The 15,718-nt window shown below is 37.1% G+C and overlaps 2 protein-coding genes and 1 non-coding gene across 7 annotated transcripts in view; 2 read left to right on the top strand and 1 right to left on the bottom strand.

The window, feature by feature from the left end:
* The first annotated feature begins 112 nt into the window (after positions 1-112).
* trnav-uac (transfer RNA valine (anticodon UAC)) lies at positions 113-185 on the top strand. The gene has a single exon. It is a non-coding gene; the product is annotated as a tRNA-Val (tRNA).
* Positions 186-667: 482 nt separating this feature from the next.
* nkiras2 (NFKB inhibitor interacting Ras-like 2) lies at positions 668-4,137 on the top strand. 2 transcript variants are annotated; one of them, XM_055194238.2, is made up of 4 exons: positions 668-797; positions 1,275-1,421; positions 2,215-2,456; positions 2,604-4,137. In XM_055194238.2, exons 2-4 carry the CDS (start codon positions 1,328-1,330, stop codon positions 2,844-2,846), a joined length of 579 nt encoding a protein of 192 aa, XP_055050213.1. In that variant the 5' UTR covers positions 668-797; positions 1,275-1,327; the 3' UTR covers positions 2,847-4,137. The 2 variants fall into 2 exon arrangements, with proteins under 2 accessions (XP_055050213.1, XP_055050214.1); XM_055194239.2 differs by having other exon boundaries at positions 759-797; positions 1,307-1,421.
* A 3,475-nt stretch (positions 4,138-7,612) lies between these two features.
* Positions 7,613-15,718, bottom strand: part of znf385c (zinc finger protein 385C) — a 94,289-nt gene continuing 86,183 nt past the window's right edge. For 3 of the 4 annotated variants that reach the window (XM_055194234.2, XM_055194236.2, XM_055194237.2), the window contains 5 exons: positions 14,222-14,521; positions 13,957-14,141; positions 12,869-12,967; positions 11,260-11,352; positions 7,613-10,461 (listed from right to left, as the gene is read on the bottom strand). In XM_055194234.2, coding sequence (XP_055050209.2) covers positions 10,234-10,461; positions 11,260-11,352; positions 12,869-12,967; positions 13,957-14,141; positions 14,222-14,521 — 905 coding nt within the window. In that variant the 3' untranslated portion in view covers positions 7,613-10,233. The remainder of the gene's footprint in view (positions 10,462-11,259; positions 11,353-12,868; positions 12,968-13,956; positions 14,142-14,221; positions 14,522-15,718) is intronic. The other variant, XM_055194235.2, reaches the window with a different exon arrangement.

Here is a 15,718-nt window from a genome sequence, read left to right on the forward strand (position 1 = left end):
TGCACAACATTTTCTGTGTTAATTTTACTCAACAATTGCATATTGCAGTTGTAAAACACAGTAAGTTAGTTTATGTAGAGTTCCACATACTGGTAAGGAACAGTTTGTAAGCGGTTCCATAGTGTAGTGGTTATCACGTCTGCTTTACACGCAGAAGGTCCTGGGTTCGAGCCCCAGTGGAACCAAATATTTGCTATATTTCACTCCAATTTATAGCCTGAACGTAACTGTATGTATGTGAAAAATAAACAAACTTTGAACTAAACACTGTTCCCTTATAGGCCACGATATAATTGGTTATAAAGATATTGATCTTTATTTGTAGCCTATTGTTTTTGACTGTATATTGACACTTTAAATGTTCATGTTAATTCATGAATAAGCCTGTTTTTAAAGGGATAGTTCACTTTTAAATGAAAATTCTGTCATCATTTACTCATCCTCATGTTTAGAACAACATGAGGATGAGTAAATGATGACAGAATTTTAATTAAAAAGTTAACTATCCCTTTAAGTTTTCAAAAATATTGCATTTTCTCGTTTATTTTTATGCATAATTAAAACCAAGCAAGAAAAGTGATTTACTAGATCTAATCGCCGGTTATTTATTTATTTATTGTTGAAAAGATGAAATATACAGTAGTTAGACAGCGTGTGAAAATTAAATTAAATATACCGTGTATTGTCTTACGGTCCTCCGGTCAGATGAGGGCGCACTGCAGCTTGACGTAAACGGTGTCGTGTTTCGTTGAAGGCTGACTTTTGCAGTATAAACAGGAAGAACGTTGGTTACGTTGGTGAGTTCATCCAGCTTTTTTTAAACGTTTACTTTAGTTATGTTACTTTATTAATGTGTTATAACACCTATAGAATATTAATAGATAACTTACTGTTCAATGGACAGTAACATAATTTGGCGATCTCTGACAGTATGGGCAGAGTAACAAAATAATGCTTTACAGACGTTAGGTGTATGCAAATTAGTCATGCGATTTTTTTCCCCTAAGTAATATGACAGACCCAGTTTATGAAAACCTAGCTTAAGTATTTTTCTACATAAATCATCCGAAATATTGCAACTAACATTTTGTGAAAATATTGAATTTCTTTAATATTGACTGAGGAAGGTGAAGTCAATGATTGTAATGAAACTTTGATGCTTCTGATTACATAAATAGATTAAGACACTTGACTACACAAGAGCCTTATACAGTCACGTATATTTTGTTAAAAATACGGATGCGTTTCATAAACTAGTCTCTCCTTAAACCTAGGATTTGTCCCACTGTGTATTTGTTTTATGAAGACTGAGCAGTTGTAACTGATCATGGGCAAGAGCTGTAAGGTGGTGGTGTGCGGCCACGTATCAGTGGGAAAAACTGCTGTTCTGGAGCAGTTGCTGTATGCCAACCATGTTGTAGGTGAGTACACCTCAATTCAAGTATACGTCATCTACATTTATGCATTTGGCAGATGCTTTTATGCAAAGCGGCTTACAGTGCATTCAAACTACACATTTTTATCAATAATATGTGTGTTCCCTGGGAATCAATCCACAACCGTTTGCGAACGCAAATGGTCTACCAGTTGATCTACAGGAAAATTTGAGGAGTTCAGACCCTCTAAGTGCATCTAAAATGTTTTCTTATAAACATTTTTTAATCAGGCCCTTATGTTTAGGTTCAGTAATTACCAAAAAAATGGCAATCAAAAGGTTATTAGTCAATAATTGAAATGCCAGATTTTTACAAATGTCACTTTAGTCATTTCATTGGTATTTAACAAGTGTGATTTTCAATACAAAACCCTCTTAAGTACATGGAGTTTTTTGGCAAAAACATCCACTTCTTTGGATATGACATACAAAATACCAAAGATGCAACTAGAAACATTGCAAATAATGAAAGTCAGTTTCAGGCACTTAAAGGACTTTGCTGAAAAATTGGCAGATTTTGCCAACAAAGAGGATGGGATTAAGTGTATTTGAAGCCAAGATATTTGATGGACATATAATACGTGCCAAGAGCATTCGGTCAATATCATTATCTCATTTTTGACAGAGGTGGCGTCGTGTATTGGCTTTTGCCTCCATCATTTATTACTATATTCTATACTATTCCATGTACATATACGTTTCTTATGACAGTACCTGACATAAGTAGTTTTGCAGACTGTCCCACAACTGATTAGATTCACATATTACTTTATCATCAGGTTCTGAAACCATGGAGACACTGGAGGACATTTACATAGGATCTGTGGAGACGGACCGCGGCACTAGAGAACAGGTGCGGTTTTATGACACTCGAGGGCTGCGTGACGGTCAAGAGTTCCCGCGGCACTACTTCAGTTTCGCAGACGGATTCGTGCTCGTCTACAGCATTGACAGCAAAGAATCCTTCAAACGCATGGAGGCCTTGAAGAAAGAGATCGACCGCTGCCGTGATAAAAAAGAGGTTAGTTTCCTAAAAGTTCTTAGCATAAACCATGACAAAAGGAGATTTTTGAAGCAAAAGATTTCAAATCAGCAGAGGTTGCTGGTTTAAATATGCATGTAAATATATGTTAAGCAGTCGATTGTCTGGCTTTTTGTCTCATCACAGGTGACAATCGTTGTTCTGGGTAATAAGTTGGACCTAGAGAACCAGAGGAGAGTGGACAGTGAGGTGGCCCAGCACTGGGCACGGCAGGAGAAGGTCAGGCTCTGGGAAGTGTCAGTAATAGACAGACGAACCCTGATTGAACCCTTTGTTCATTTGGCCAGTAAAATGACCCAACCTCAGAGCAAATCCACCTTTCCTCTCAGCCGTAACAAAAACAAGGGCAGTGGCTCCCTGGACAGCTAAACAGGCACTCCTCTCCGAATTTAAAATACAGAGGAGTTGGGAGAAAAGCATATTAGATGAAGGAGATGTGAGTTGCATATTAAATATAAGATATACATGTTCAGGATAATGTATGAAGTTACTGCATTTTATTTTCCCTTATTAACCTCAATATATTTAAAATTGAAGATATTAATATACAGTACCCTCCATAAGTATTGGGACAATAAAGGTAAAATTGCTCTTGTTTGTTGTGGCGTCAAGATAGGTCTAAACATTATAAGGTGAATATGAGACAAAAGTAACCTACAGAATGTCACATTTTATTTTTTACCTGTTTCAACATATACAATTTACCAACTTAGTGGAACAACACCTTTGAATTTTAATTCTTATATCTAATATGAGCGTAAGTGATAATGATGCATTTATTGTTTACACATTAAAAGCAAACTAAGTTTTGCATTTGGTGAAAACACATAAATCAGTATGAAAGGTTGTTTTTTTTGCTGGTACAGCATGTATGTGTTGAAACACAATCAAATGCTAATAAAATGTAACATTCTGTACGACAAATCCACAGCAAACAAAGGGCACTGTTACGTATATCTTGTGTTATAAATTTATACCACACTGAAATGTATACCTCTACATTGCAAAGTTACATAGCTGTTACTTTATGTAAAAAGCAGGAAGGGTCATTTGAATTCATTACAGATGTAAATGTTGACTGCTACTCTTAAGTCTTAATTAATACAAAATGTGAGTTTATATATAGACTCTTTGCTGGGACACAAACATTCCTATTAAACGTTTACTGATTTATTCCTCTTCTGTGCGCAAAATAATTTCATGAATGTGTTTGAGTGTCTAAGGACTTGAGAATCAAAGAGTCGAAGTTTCACCACTGTGCCATTGAACTGTTTGCCCTCGTGACACTGCATTTAAGTGTATATATTTATAAAGCTAGTCGTGGCATTGTAAAATTATTGCTATTTTAAGGCTAACTGCACAAAATCTATGTGTTGGTGTTTATTGGACTGTATGAGTATGAAGGCTATTAACGTTGAAAAAATACTGTTTGTAAATTAGCTTTTATAAAATAGTTTACTTATTAAATGTAAATGATTATTCCAGTTGAAGTTACACTTGTCTGTTATTTCTCTTATTGTTTTACTTTAAATATTCAGCTGAAATTAGTTGGGACCGAATTGCTACAAGGTCTATTTTAAAGCATCAATTCTTTCTCTTTACAAGGCATTACACTGTATGATTGTCAATTGATTAATAAAGATGCTTGCCTTGCATTGTACATCACTTTAACTTTTTATTTCAACAATCCTATTGCATAATGTGATTCATTTTCTCATTTTAATGTCTCATACACGCTTATATCAAAAGCCTATACACCTATATGACACCATGCACAGCACAAAGCTTATCTCTTAAACAACACAGCAGCCATCCCACGAGCGAATAAGCTCAACATGACAGTCTCTCTCCTCAGGGGCAAAATTGGTTTTATTTGCCCTTTATCTTTTTTACGGTGTGGATATTTCATTTAGTTCATGGCTAAATCTGCAGTGACCTCATAATAGAGGGCTATCCACTTCTGCCAGTGAGAGAATGTGTGTGTCAGTATGTGTGCGATGAACAATTTGTCTGATGTTATTGCTTAGTTTAAGCTACCCTCCATGATGGCATCAGTGGCATTTACAGATCACAGATCAAATCACACAGTGCAAATGTTTTACCCACAGATGCACAACACATTTTCTTGTTGTACATACATGGCAGAATATGCTTCCCTTAATAGTGTGTTTCTCTCTGTAACCTTCAAAAGATTAATGAGTATTAATCTTACAATAACTAAACTGATATGTTAAATTTGTACATGGCATCCCAGACTCTGAATGCAATATCTATAGATTTCCACGGCTTAATTGTCAAAGATTTACTTGTCACTATAACGTTTCAAATGGTTAAGTAAATATTCCAGTATTCTAATAATTATTCATTTTACACAAGCAATTTTTTTGATTAGTTGCTATTTACATTGACTCTAAAATTAACAAATTTACCTGTCATTGTACTCAAAGTGGCTACTTCAGAGTTCCTTAAGTGTCTTTCACAAGAAATGTCCAATGTTAAAAATATTAAAAATAATACGAGTGTGCACCTCAGAGCCACATTGAATTCAAGCGCAAAAAAATGTAATTCATTACAGCGACACATTCTAGTCAATATTATTGTTTCTTTTAAATAAAAATAAGTAATTAATCCGTGTACGTTTTGGTAATGCTAAAACAACGTCCCATAATTTGTTAACCAGTCAAAAATGTGCACCTGTTTCTTTAGTCTTCTAGCAGTTCTCTTTAGAAACGCAGGGTGGCGCTTGATCGTTAAAATTAACAGAATAAACGTGGTTGCATGTAGTGTTTCTATATTCGAGGGTATGTGTCCGACAGTTTTACAAATTTTTAACTGTAGCCAGTTTGGCTGGTTAACACAGAGCTGGGATGTCATAAAAAGCAAAACACCAAGACTAGCTGTCAACTTCTCATCAATAACCACGAGCCCATCAAAGAAGAGCCGGAGCGCTGAGGTGGAAGATCTAATCGATTTATTTCTCTCTCTCATTCTCCGCTTTATTTCGTTTTCACGCATTCATACACACCCTATACAGAGAGAAATAGCAAATGAGTCAGAAAACCAATGAGCAAAACCCTATGAAAATACAGTTCTCTTTGTGTCAGCCGACAGTGGGCTACAGATCAATGTTAGAGATCAGTCACAGACAAACAATGCATCGAGTAGCTACAACGAACAAATGTATGTCAATATTTAAATTACGCAATACTGGCCATGTCCCATTTTAAGCATTATTGAAATGTCTTTATTGTTCATGCCTTTGAAACATTTAAATTAGCTGAATTTGACACAATTTACAATTATTTTCAGCAGAACAGTCACGCGCCGCGCTCACACTCACGCACACTTTCACGTGCGGCTCTGTGATGCATATTTATCATGGGGAAATATATTTTTGTGCTTTTGTGTATTTTTTACCAACGCTATGTATAATTTAGAAACGTGTATTAAAGAGGACTAATGGAAAAAAAATTAAATGTGGCATTTAGGCATTACTCAGTACATAATTTGGCACAAGGCAGGACGTAGATGTGTGTGTGTGTGTGTGTGTGTGTGTAAATGCTCAAATGGTCCTGAACCACATGTGAATGCATGTGGAAGAAATAAAAAAATGCCAACCACTTGTCTTGTCACCGCTGGCAACGGATGTTCCCAAGACGATACATCCGATTCCCGGGAAAAATAAACAGAAGGAAATGTCAAATGAAGCTGTTTCCAATGTGATACAAATTGCCAACAGTAACACTGTCCACCATACATAACTGCATTCAATAGGGATAGTTCAGCCAAAAATGAAATTTCTTTCATCATTCACCTTCATGCCAATCCAAACCTGCATGACTTTCTTTTGCAGAACTCCAAAGAAAATATTTTTCCACAGAAGAAAGAATCAGAGGTTTTGAAAAAACATGACGGTGAATAAATGTTGCCAGAATTTTTATCCCAGCAGGCATATGACCGACCTTCAACGTTGAAATATGGTTGAAATAATGTCAGTTCTTGTTTCAACGTTGAAATATGGTTGAAATAATGTCAGTTCTTGTTTCAACGTTGAAATATGGTTGAAATAATGTCAGTTCTTGTTTCAACGTTGAAATATGGTTGAAATAATGTCAGTTCTTGTTTCAACGTTGAAATATGGTTGAAATAATGTCAGTTCTTGTTTCAACGTTGAAATATGGTTGAAATAATGTCAGTTCTTGTTTCACCGTTAAAATATGGTTGAAATAATGTCAGTTCTTGTTTCAAAGTTGAAATATGGTTGAAATATTGTAAGTTCTTGTTTCAACGTTGAAATATGGTTGAAATAATGTCAGTTCTTGTTTCAACGTTGAAATATGGTTGAAATAATGTCAGTTCTTGTTTCAACGTTGAAATATGGTTGAAATAATGTCAGTTCTTGTTTCAACGTTGAAATATGGTTGAAATAATGTCAGTTCTTGTTTCAACGTTGAAATATGGTTGAAATAATGTCAGTTCTTGTTTCAACGTTGAAATATGGTTGAAATAATGTCAGTTCTTGTTTCAACGTTGAAATATGGTTGAAATATTGTAAGTTCTTGTTTCAACGTTGAAATATGGTTGAAATAATGTCAGTTCTTGTTTCAACGTTGAAATATGGTGGAAATAATGTCAGTTCTTGTTTCATCATTAAAATATGGTTGAAATAATGTCAGTTCTTGTTTCAACGTTTATACAACAGTTAATTCTAAACAGTTGCAAAAGGTTACGAAAATGCTTAAAAATCAACGTTGAAGTTTAGTTGAAATAACATCATTTTTTTTCAGCGTTGATTCAATTTGCAAAGTCAAAAGGTAATTCAACAGTGATTCAACCTTTTCTTTGATGTTGATCCAACTGTGAATCAACGTTGAAATGCCTGCTGGGATCTGTCTAAAAATCATGTAGCATAAAATCTGAAAACGAAAAAAGTGAGTGATGATCTGTTTTGTTAAAAATGTTCCAGTATCCGCAATTATTGCTCAATGACTGAATTTCAAACAAATAAATAAAACTTTTTTTTAACAATGTGAAATTGCTAACCTGCCAGTCACAGTTATTATTATGGTAGCCAACCATGTCCTTGTAGCGTTACACATCCAGGAATGGAATAATTTTGTCAGTGCAAAAGTGGATTCACTGACAGACTGATGTTATTTGTCCTTTACATTTCGTTCTTCAACTCGAATATAGAGATTAGTGTGATGTCCAGGTGTCATCCACGCACAAACAAACAAACAAACAGGAGAAATCAGATCATGGAGTCCAAGCAAAGTTACTATTTTAAAGTGTCGTCAGGAAAAGTCCAAAATTTGTCCATGTTGTGCCTCTTGTAGCTTGGTTTCAATATGGCTGTTGTTATTAAGCGCTGTTCAAGACCCCAGGCTTCTTTCCCGCAAGGACGATTCCTCCTCTGAAAAGCAAGAGCCCTGAGTGGGCATGAGACTCACCCCGTTACTTAGGCTATGAGGCCTTATCGGGGTATTTGGGATCTCAAACGGCCCATTTGTAGCTTTTTTATATGCGGTCCCTTCAAAACATTACAAATCCTTTTCTCTCTCTTGCATGTAGAGCACTTTGATTTACATTTGAACATAATATTACATAAACGTACAGTATCTACGTCAGATTAGGTTATCTTCTTAATACTGTAAGCATGTCGAAATGGCAAAAAGAATGTAATAACTTCATCAAGAAGAGATCGTCCTTATCATCACATTAATTACAATAACCAGATAAAGAATCTACAATAAACATTTGATAAATTCTACAGATTTACTCTAATTCTCAGTGTATACATTATAAATGTTAATGATTCATAGATCACTTTTAAAAGCTGTATTCATAAAATATTTACAAAAAGCTCTATGTTAGAACACATCGAAATAAAAGATGAGACATGAAACAACAGACTTGACGTCAACACCTAGTATTTCTACAGGTCGGGAGTCAAATATGATCGATATTAGTCCATCCAAAACCATTAGGTGACAATAGAAGACACTGATCCTGGGTCAATGTGATTAAAAAACACTCCTTGTAGCCTGTATGTGTTTTTTATAGGGCTGTCAATTGCTTATTAGTTAAAACATTTCATTTAATTGCATAAAGGCCTATCAATATTTACTGAAAAAAGCCATCAAATTAAAATAATTCAAAGACAGCACAATACACGACTGAGGCATTGAAGAGACATCACAAAAAGTGCATTTGGAAGTCTATCGTTAAATATAAGCCTGTCACTGGCCACAGCAATCCATTAAGTAATGGAGTTTGTCAAACTGTCTCAAATAGACAGGTTGTATTTTTGTATACTGAAACGCATCGTCTATTGTAGCAGCTGGGGATTCAAGCTTTAAATACTGCAATTCCTTACTTTCATATTAACGTACAAGTATACACGCACTATATTAACATGTTTAATCGACAGCCGTAATACGTAGCTGGCACTGTGTAATCTTAAAAACTATTGCACCAATAGAAGTAATATATTCACTAACCGCTATTAAAGTCATTATGTTTTGGCAATGGCTCATCTCGCATCTACATCACTGAAAGCTTCCAGAAACAACCCCAAAATGTTTTCCCTTCCGTTACAAAGGAGAAACGAACGCACGACAGGTTTTGGATGATACGCACACGTACAACAAACAAATAACATGCTGTGGAATTAGATCTTAATCAAGATGGGACGCAGAGAGATTTTGACAGGCACGCTGACCTTTGTGAGGCCATAATGAGGGCATACTGAGGACGAAATATGCAGACATGAAAGGCCACATCAAACTGTGACTCTACCATAATCATCTCATCTGATATTGTCTATGTGTGTGTGTGTGTGTGTGTGTGTGTGTGTGTGTGTGTGCATCTGCAATCTCAAATCATCTAATCTATGCATCAAGACTGAGAAAATTGGGACACTGATTGAGAGTAAGCGGGCGAATGTGTGTGTGTGTGTGTGTTTGAATTACAGCGTTGCTGTGCTACGAAATTGTCACCTTCTCGTATTAGACTCACACTCAGTATTACTGTGTGATTACCCATGACAGTGAGCTTTAGCAGCTGTAAACCGGCGGACGAGTGAGGTTTGTGTTTGTAAGAGAAGCCGGTCGGATGAGGTTACTCGAAATCTGTGAATACAGACGTGCTCATGTACGTGGAATGACATGAAAACGGACAAGAAATAAAAAAGCATCAAGTAAAGGGATGTTTGCATTTCATCACTAAACGTACGAACAGCTAAAGCAGTTATAGGTCTCTAAAATTGGCTTTCTCTAATAAATTATATTATATAATAAAACCTGATTAATATAATGACACATACTTAAATCAAAGCTAAATATCCATCTTATAGAGATTCTTTTCCATTCCCTTATCAGTTCTACTTAGGACAGTGTGTCCTGTCAATCAAGCGTTAATCTGCATAGTGGGCTGGTGTTTGCACTGAGGCCCCTCCCATATACGGCTCTTCCTTCTGAATGTGGGATTATAATAATACAGTATCTCATGCTTTCCCTCTCTATCTCTCCCAGTCTCTCCCTTTGCTGCATAGTTCAAGAGTGGCCCGTATAGGGCACAGTCTTTAAGGGTTATAGGGAACACTATGGGGATTGTTGCGTTTTTGTGTTTTATATACGTGTGTATATGTGTAGCTTGGAGAGAGAAGCACGGAGAATACTGAGAATAGATCGTAAGACTAAATCATGTGAACGTGCACCCTTGTTGAATGAGCTCGGTGGCTTTGTATTTTGGGTGCTCAGTATGGGGAAAAAATGATGGGGGTGTGCGTGGCTCTCAGAGGTCCGGGCGCTGGCCGAAAGAGGGCGGGGCCGAGGATTGGCGTCTGAATAAAAGTAGTGCCAGGTGGGTGACGGAGTGCGAGCGGATTGGCTGCCATAGCGCAGAGGGTGGGCTGAGTTAGGTGGGAGGGCAAGAAGCTGGCGGTCAAATTTTTAGTCAATTGCTTCTGTAGAACCAGCTTAGTCTGAGAGAGAGAGAAAGAGAGAATGAATTACAATAAAGAAATCACGCAATACAAACAAATTTAAAGGAATACACCACCGTTTTTCAATATTTTACTATGTTCTTACCTCAACTTAGACGAATTAATACATACCTATCTTTTACAATGCGTGCACTTAATCTTTGTACAGCGCGTCGTGAATTTGTTAGGATTTAGCCTAGCCCCCATTTCTTAGGATCCAAACAAGGATGAATTTAGAAGCCACCAAACACTTCCATGTTTTCTCTATTTAAAGCTGTTACATGAGTAAGTATGGTGGCAAAAAACAAAACGTGACGATTTATTAAGTGGGAAAAAAAATTAGAACTATATTGTATGGCGGAAGAGCACTAGCTTACAGTACCTCAACCTCGGGCGCAGTAATATTGACAGAAGTTTGAGCGAGAGGGGGAGACGTTAGGAGTGATGATGTTACTGCGTGCCGAGGTCGAAGTGCTGCAAACATTTTATTTTGTGCCACTATACTTACTGGTGTAACTACTCGTGTATCAGTCTTTAAATAGGGAAAACATGGAAGTGTTTGGTGGCTTCTAAAGTCATCCCTGTTTGGATCCTAAGCAATGAATGGGGCTAGGCTAAATGCTAACACATTCACAACGCGTTGTACAAAGATTAAGTGCACGCATTGAAAAAAGATAGGCATGTATTCATTTGTCTAAGTTGAGGTAAGAACATAGTAAAATATTGAAAAACAGTGGTGTTTTCCTTTAAAAGCTTATAATCGTGAGCTGTTGATTGGTCTAATGTTCTGTCACTTACCTGTGAGGTCAGAGAGGACAGATTGCACTGGTTGATAACTTTCTTCATTGCAGACACCGCACTACTCGCATAACCGTTCCACCGGATGCCCTGCTGCAAGAGATCAGGAGACCTCAGTTGCAATAACGTTAAGCGTATGCATGTACACCACCGGTCAAAAGTTCACTCACCCGTTCCTTATTTATATTTTCCCCAATTACAGAATAATAATAAACTTGTCCAAACTATGGCATAACACAAATGTAACACTGGGAATTATGTTGGTGACTAAAAGCATCCAAAATAAATAAAAAATAACAAAAGTTATTTTTTATCATCTGAAATACAGGCATCTTTGGCTTAAAATTGCAAAACCGTACTAATGTCATTTTATTAACTCTTTCCCCGCCATTGATGGGTTAACTAGTCAATTAAGAGAAAACGCTTCCCTGCCAATGACGAGTATCAACTTATAAAACACGGACGTATCGCCCTAGGAAAGAAACCTACCCATAATTGAAAGGTGATAAAAGGGAACAAATAAAGGTAGGATGAAACGTTTTTTTTTTTTGTCTGAAAGCAAGGGTCTGTTCTTTCATTTGATATATTGTATTGTCTGGAAGGCATTCAACTTTTTTAAAAATAATGAAAAATGTTGGCGCTGACTGGCAACTTTTAAAAAAAAAAACGCTGGCGGGGAAAGAGTTAAGAAGCTTCTTGAAGTTTCACCTTAGGAAGAATTTGAAAGAATATCGAAGGAGTTCACATTTAATCTGGGCTCTTATTGGTTGCTTTTCCTTTAACTCTTTCCCCGCCATTGACATTTAACTCGTCAATTAAGAGAAAGGCTTCCCTGCCAATGACGAGTTTTTCCGGCAATCCATAATACCGCTAGTATCCACCAGGTGGCGCTATTCTGCAACTTATAAAACTCGGAAGTATTGGCCTAGGACAAATAGCTGTATCTTCGTGTATGTTTTGAGGATCACTCTGAATCTGAGCTCTATCAAAAGTCCTTCAAAAAATTGAATTATCTCAGCTTTTCGTCAAAATAAGGTGTTTTTGAAGAAACCTTCCCATATTTGAGAGGTGATAAAAAGATAACTAATGAAGGTAGGACGTTTTTTAGTTTGAAAGCAGAGGTTCTGTTCTTTCATTTGTTATATTGTATGTTTATATATTTAAAGAAGAACATTTTCTGGAAGGAATTAAACTTTGCGAAAATGATGAAAAATGCTGCCGCTGGCTGGCAACTTTTTTAAAAACACTGGCAGGGAAAGAGTTAATATTCAGTCTAAGTCATCTAGTCGACATTTGAAGTAGATCAAAAAAGTTCATCAAAGTTGTCCTACGACTAGAACAGATATTGGGTATTGGTTTTAAGATAACTTTTACTTTTAAATGTTGTCTAGTGTATAATTTTTTTAAAATAACATTTTAGTTTTCTTAAAACAGAAATTATTCTCTTTGGCACAGGTATATTTTTGTCTACAAAAGTGATTTCAAGCATTTAACAATATGCTTGATTTTTAAGATCATTGTTAACATTTCAGTCAAGTGTTTTGAAACTTTTGACAAGTATAGTGTTCGTATGTGTGTGTGTGTGCATTTGTTGTTTTTGTGTCTTCACCAGTGTTGCTGAGGTAGGCTGGCTCTTTGTGTGAGGGTTGAACTTGGGCTTAGGAGGCTTTCCAGCCAGTCTATCCTTATGCCTTCGACTGTTCATGTGCTAGAGGAAACAAATAAATAGATCATGATTTGAATACAATTATAATCTGTCAGAATGACGAGTGTGTTAGACAATGTCCTATTACAAAAGATGTGGAGTTTAATGAGACAATTCATACTTGTCCAAGACAAAGTAAGAACGACTTTTACTTGTTCTTGAAAAATAAAATCTTTATTATCTTTATTCTCTCTCTCAAATGCATTTTCTTGAATCCTTTATACTTCAAAGGCAGCTTAAGGGAAGCATGAAATAGCATTAAATGTCATGTTCGACAGGCCTGAGTGGACTCCAGATCACCAACACAGATACAGAGAGTCTCACATTTTCTTTGGTGTAAATGATTTGGCATTTTTAAAGTACAAATACTAAATGATATAAATGATCAATAATTGTACTCATCAATATTAATCAGCTTAATTACCAACACAAAGGTCATGGGATCAATCCCAATGATCAACACACATCCTGTAAAAATGTATAGACTGAATGCACTGTAAGTTGCTTTGAATGAAAGCATCTGTCAAACAAAAATCATAAAAAATGTTAACATATATGTGACCCTGGACCACAAAACAAGTCATAAGCAGCTCAGGTATATTTGTAGCAAAGGCCGAAAATACATTGAATTAGTCAAAATTATCGATTTTTCTTTTATGCAAAAAATCATTAGGATATTAAGTAACGATCCAAGATGATATTTTGTAAATGTACTACTGTAGCCTAAATATATCATATATAACATTTAGTGGATGCAGTTGCTAAGGACTTTATCTGGACAACTTTAAAGGAGATTTTCTCAATATTTAGATTTTTTTGCATCCTCAGATTCCAAATATTATCCTATCCTAACAAACACTACATCAATGGAAAGCTTATTTATTCAGCTTTCGAATGATGTATAAATCTCAATTTCAAAAAATGGACTTCCTATGACTGGTTTTGTGGTCCATTGGTCACGTATGCATGTGTGAATGTTTGTTTAGTGTTACCTGGCTAAGCTGAGTCTCAGAGTTAACATGGATCTCGCAAACTTCACAGTAGAAGCTCTTGCTGGCCACGCCCACACTTCCCTTACTGGCCAATCGCTTGCTTTTACACGAGGGACGGGACATTGCTTTTCCTCGCCGTCGTGGCACAACACTTTGTCCATCCAACATTAGTTTATGCTTGGTACCTGGAGGGCCAGCAGCAAGTTATTATCGTTATGTCAAACCGAAACACACACACACACAAATGCACGATACAGGTACGTACCACTATTATGAGCCTCCATCTGAGTGGTGGAGTTGACTGTAACTTTACAGACGGGGCAGTGCAGATGTTGTTTGGTCTTTTTGGGGTCCTTCTCTGCCTGTGTTTCCCCCGCAGGGCTGTCCTGCTGGGCGCCCGTCTCGCCGGTGGCACCAGCAGGATCCAGCGAGCTGTCTGTATGCTGAGAGTGAGGGGAAGAAACAGACAGGTCTGCAGATGACACCTCTGATATAGGTGTTAAGACCACCGAACTGGAGTGAGCATCGTCCATCCTCACGACAGAGTCAGAGTCACAGACTGCAACTAGAGAGAGAGAGATGAAGAGTCAGAGCATAGTTTTTCTTCACACTCTTATTTAGCAACTGGCTAGTTGATAAATGAGATCTATCCACTGTAAAACCTTTTTGGAAAAGTTACATCATTAAATTAATTTCCTCTAAAGGACAGCCAATACAGCTATACACATTTAGTGACATCTTTGGCCTTTGCCTCACATCTCGTAGATGCTGCAAAACGCGCTATTTGCGTGTAGTTGGACGCTTGAACATTTGAGTTTACTTGCTTCATTCGCGCGTGAAAGCCGTGCGTGAAATTTTATGCTACGTACACAAAACGCATAGCATCGCGTTACTCGCTCTATATTACTTGGGGGATTTAACTTTGTGTCATGCGAATTTTCCGCTCGAGATTAACACTTTCAACTAGGGTGAAGACGTGTTTGAGGCGAATAGTGTGTGTTTTTGCGGCAAAAGTGCCGCCCATATTGTGTCATTCGCATCGCCCCACGTGAGGACGCATCTTTGCATTGACTATGTATGTAATTTACTCGCGCAAATCGCGGTTGGTGTGAAACCTGCATTAGTCATTCGAGACATTCACGTGGAAATTCGCGTCATGGGAGGGGCTTCTGCGACTCTGCTGAGACTCTGCTCGCTTCCTGTAATCACGTCAGTACTACAGTAAGGTCCTGATTGGTTAACATAGAGACAGAGCGCAGCGCGTCATAACCTGAAAACCACGCCCACCGGGGGGGGACAATCCAACCGTCTCCATTGACTTTGTATTGAGAGAGGCCCGCCTCCTTGTCATTTCTGGCTTATAACAAAAAACAGAATAATGCCTAAAAGCTGCTGTGTGACAATATGTACAGCTAACAAGCCAAAGAACCCAGAAATACGTTTTTATAAGCTGTCGAGCTCAAAAAACGAGCGTTTACAGACAGAAAAGTGGAAACAGGCAACTTTTCATAGTACTCATATTAGTAGAACTGCGTCTACTAGGGGGAACGTAGTCGGCGATCCACTTTTTTCTCCTTAAAGGCTAGGTTTTACGGCTCGACAGCTTATAAAAATTTATTTCTGGGTTTTTGGGCTTGTTAACTGTACATCTTGTCACACATCAGCTTTTAGGCATTATTCTGTTTTTTGTTATAAGCCAGAAATGACAAGGAGGCGGCCTCTCGCAATACAAAGTCAATGGAGACGGTTGGATTGAATTCCC

This window comes from Misgurnus anguillicaudatus, chromosome 19 (assembly GCF_027580225.2).
Source record: "Misgurnus anguillicaudatus chromosome 19, ASM2758022v2, whole genome shotgun sequence".
Lineage (NCBI taxonomy): Eukaryota > Metazoa > Chordata > Actinopteri > Cypriniformes > Cobitidae > Misgurnus > Misgurnus anguillicaudatus.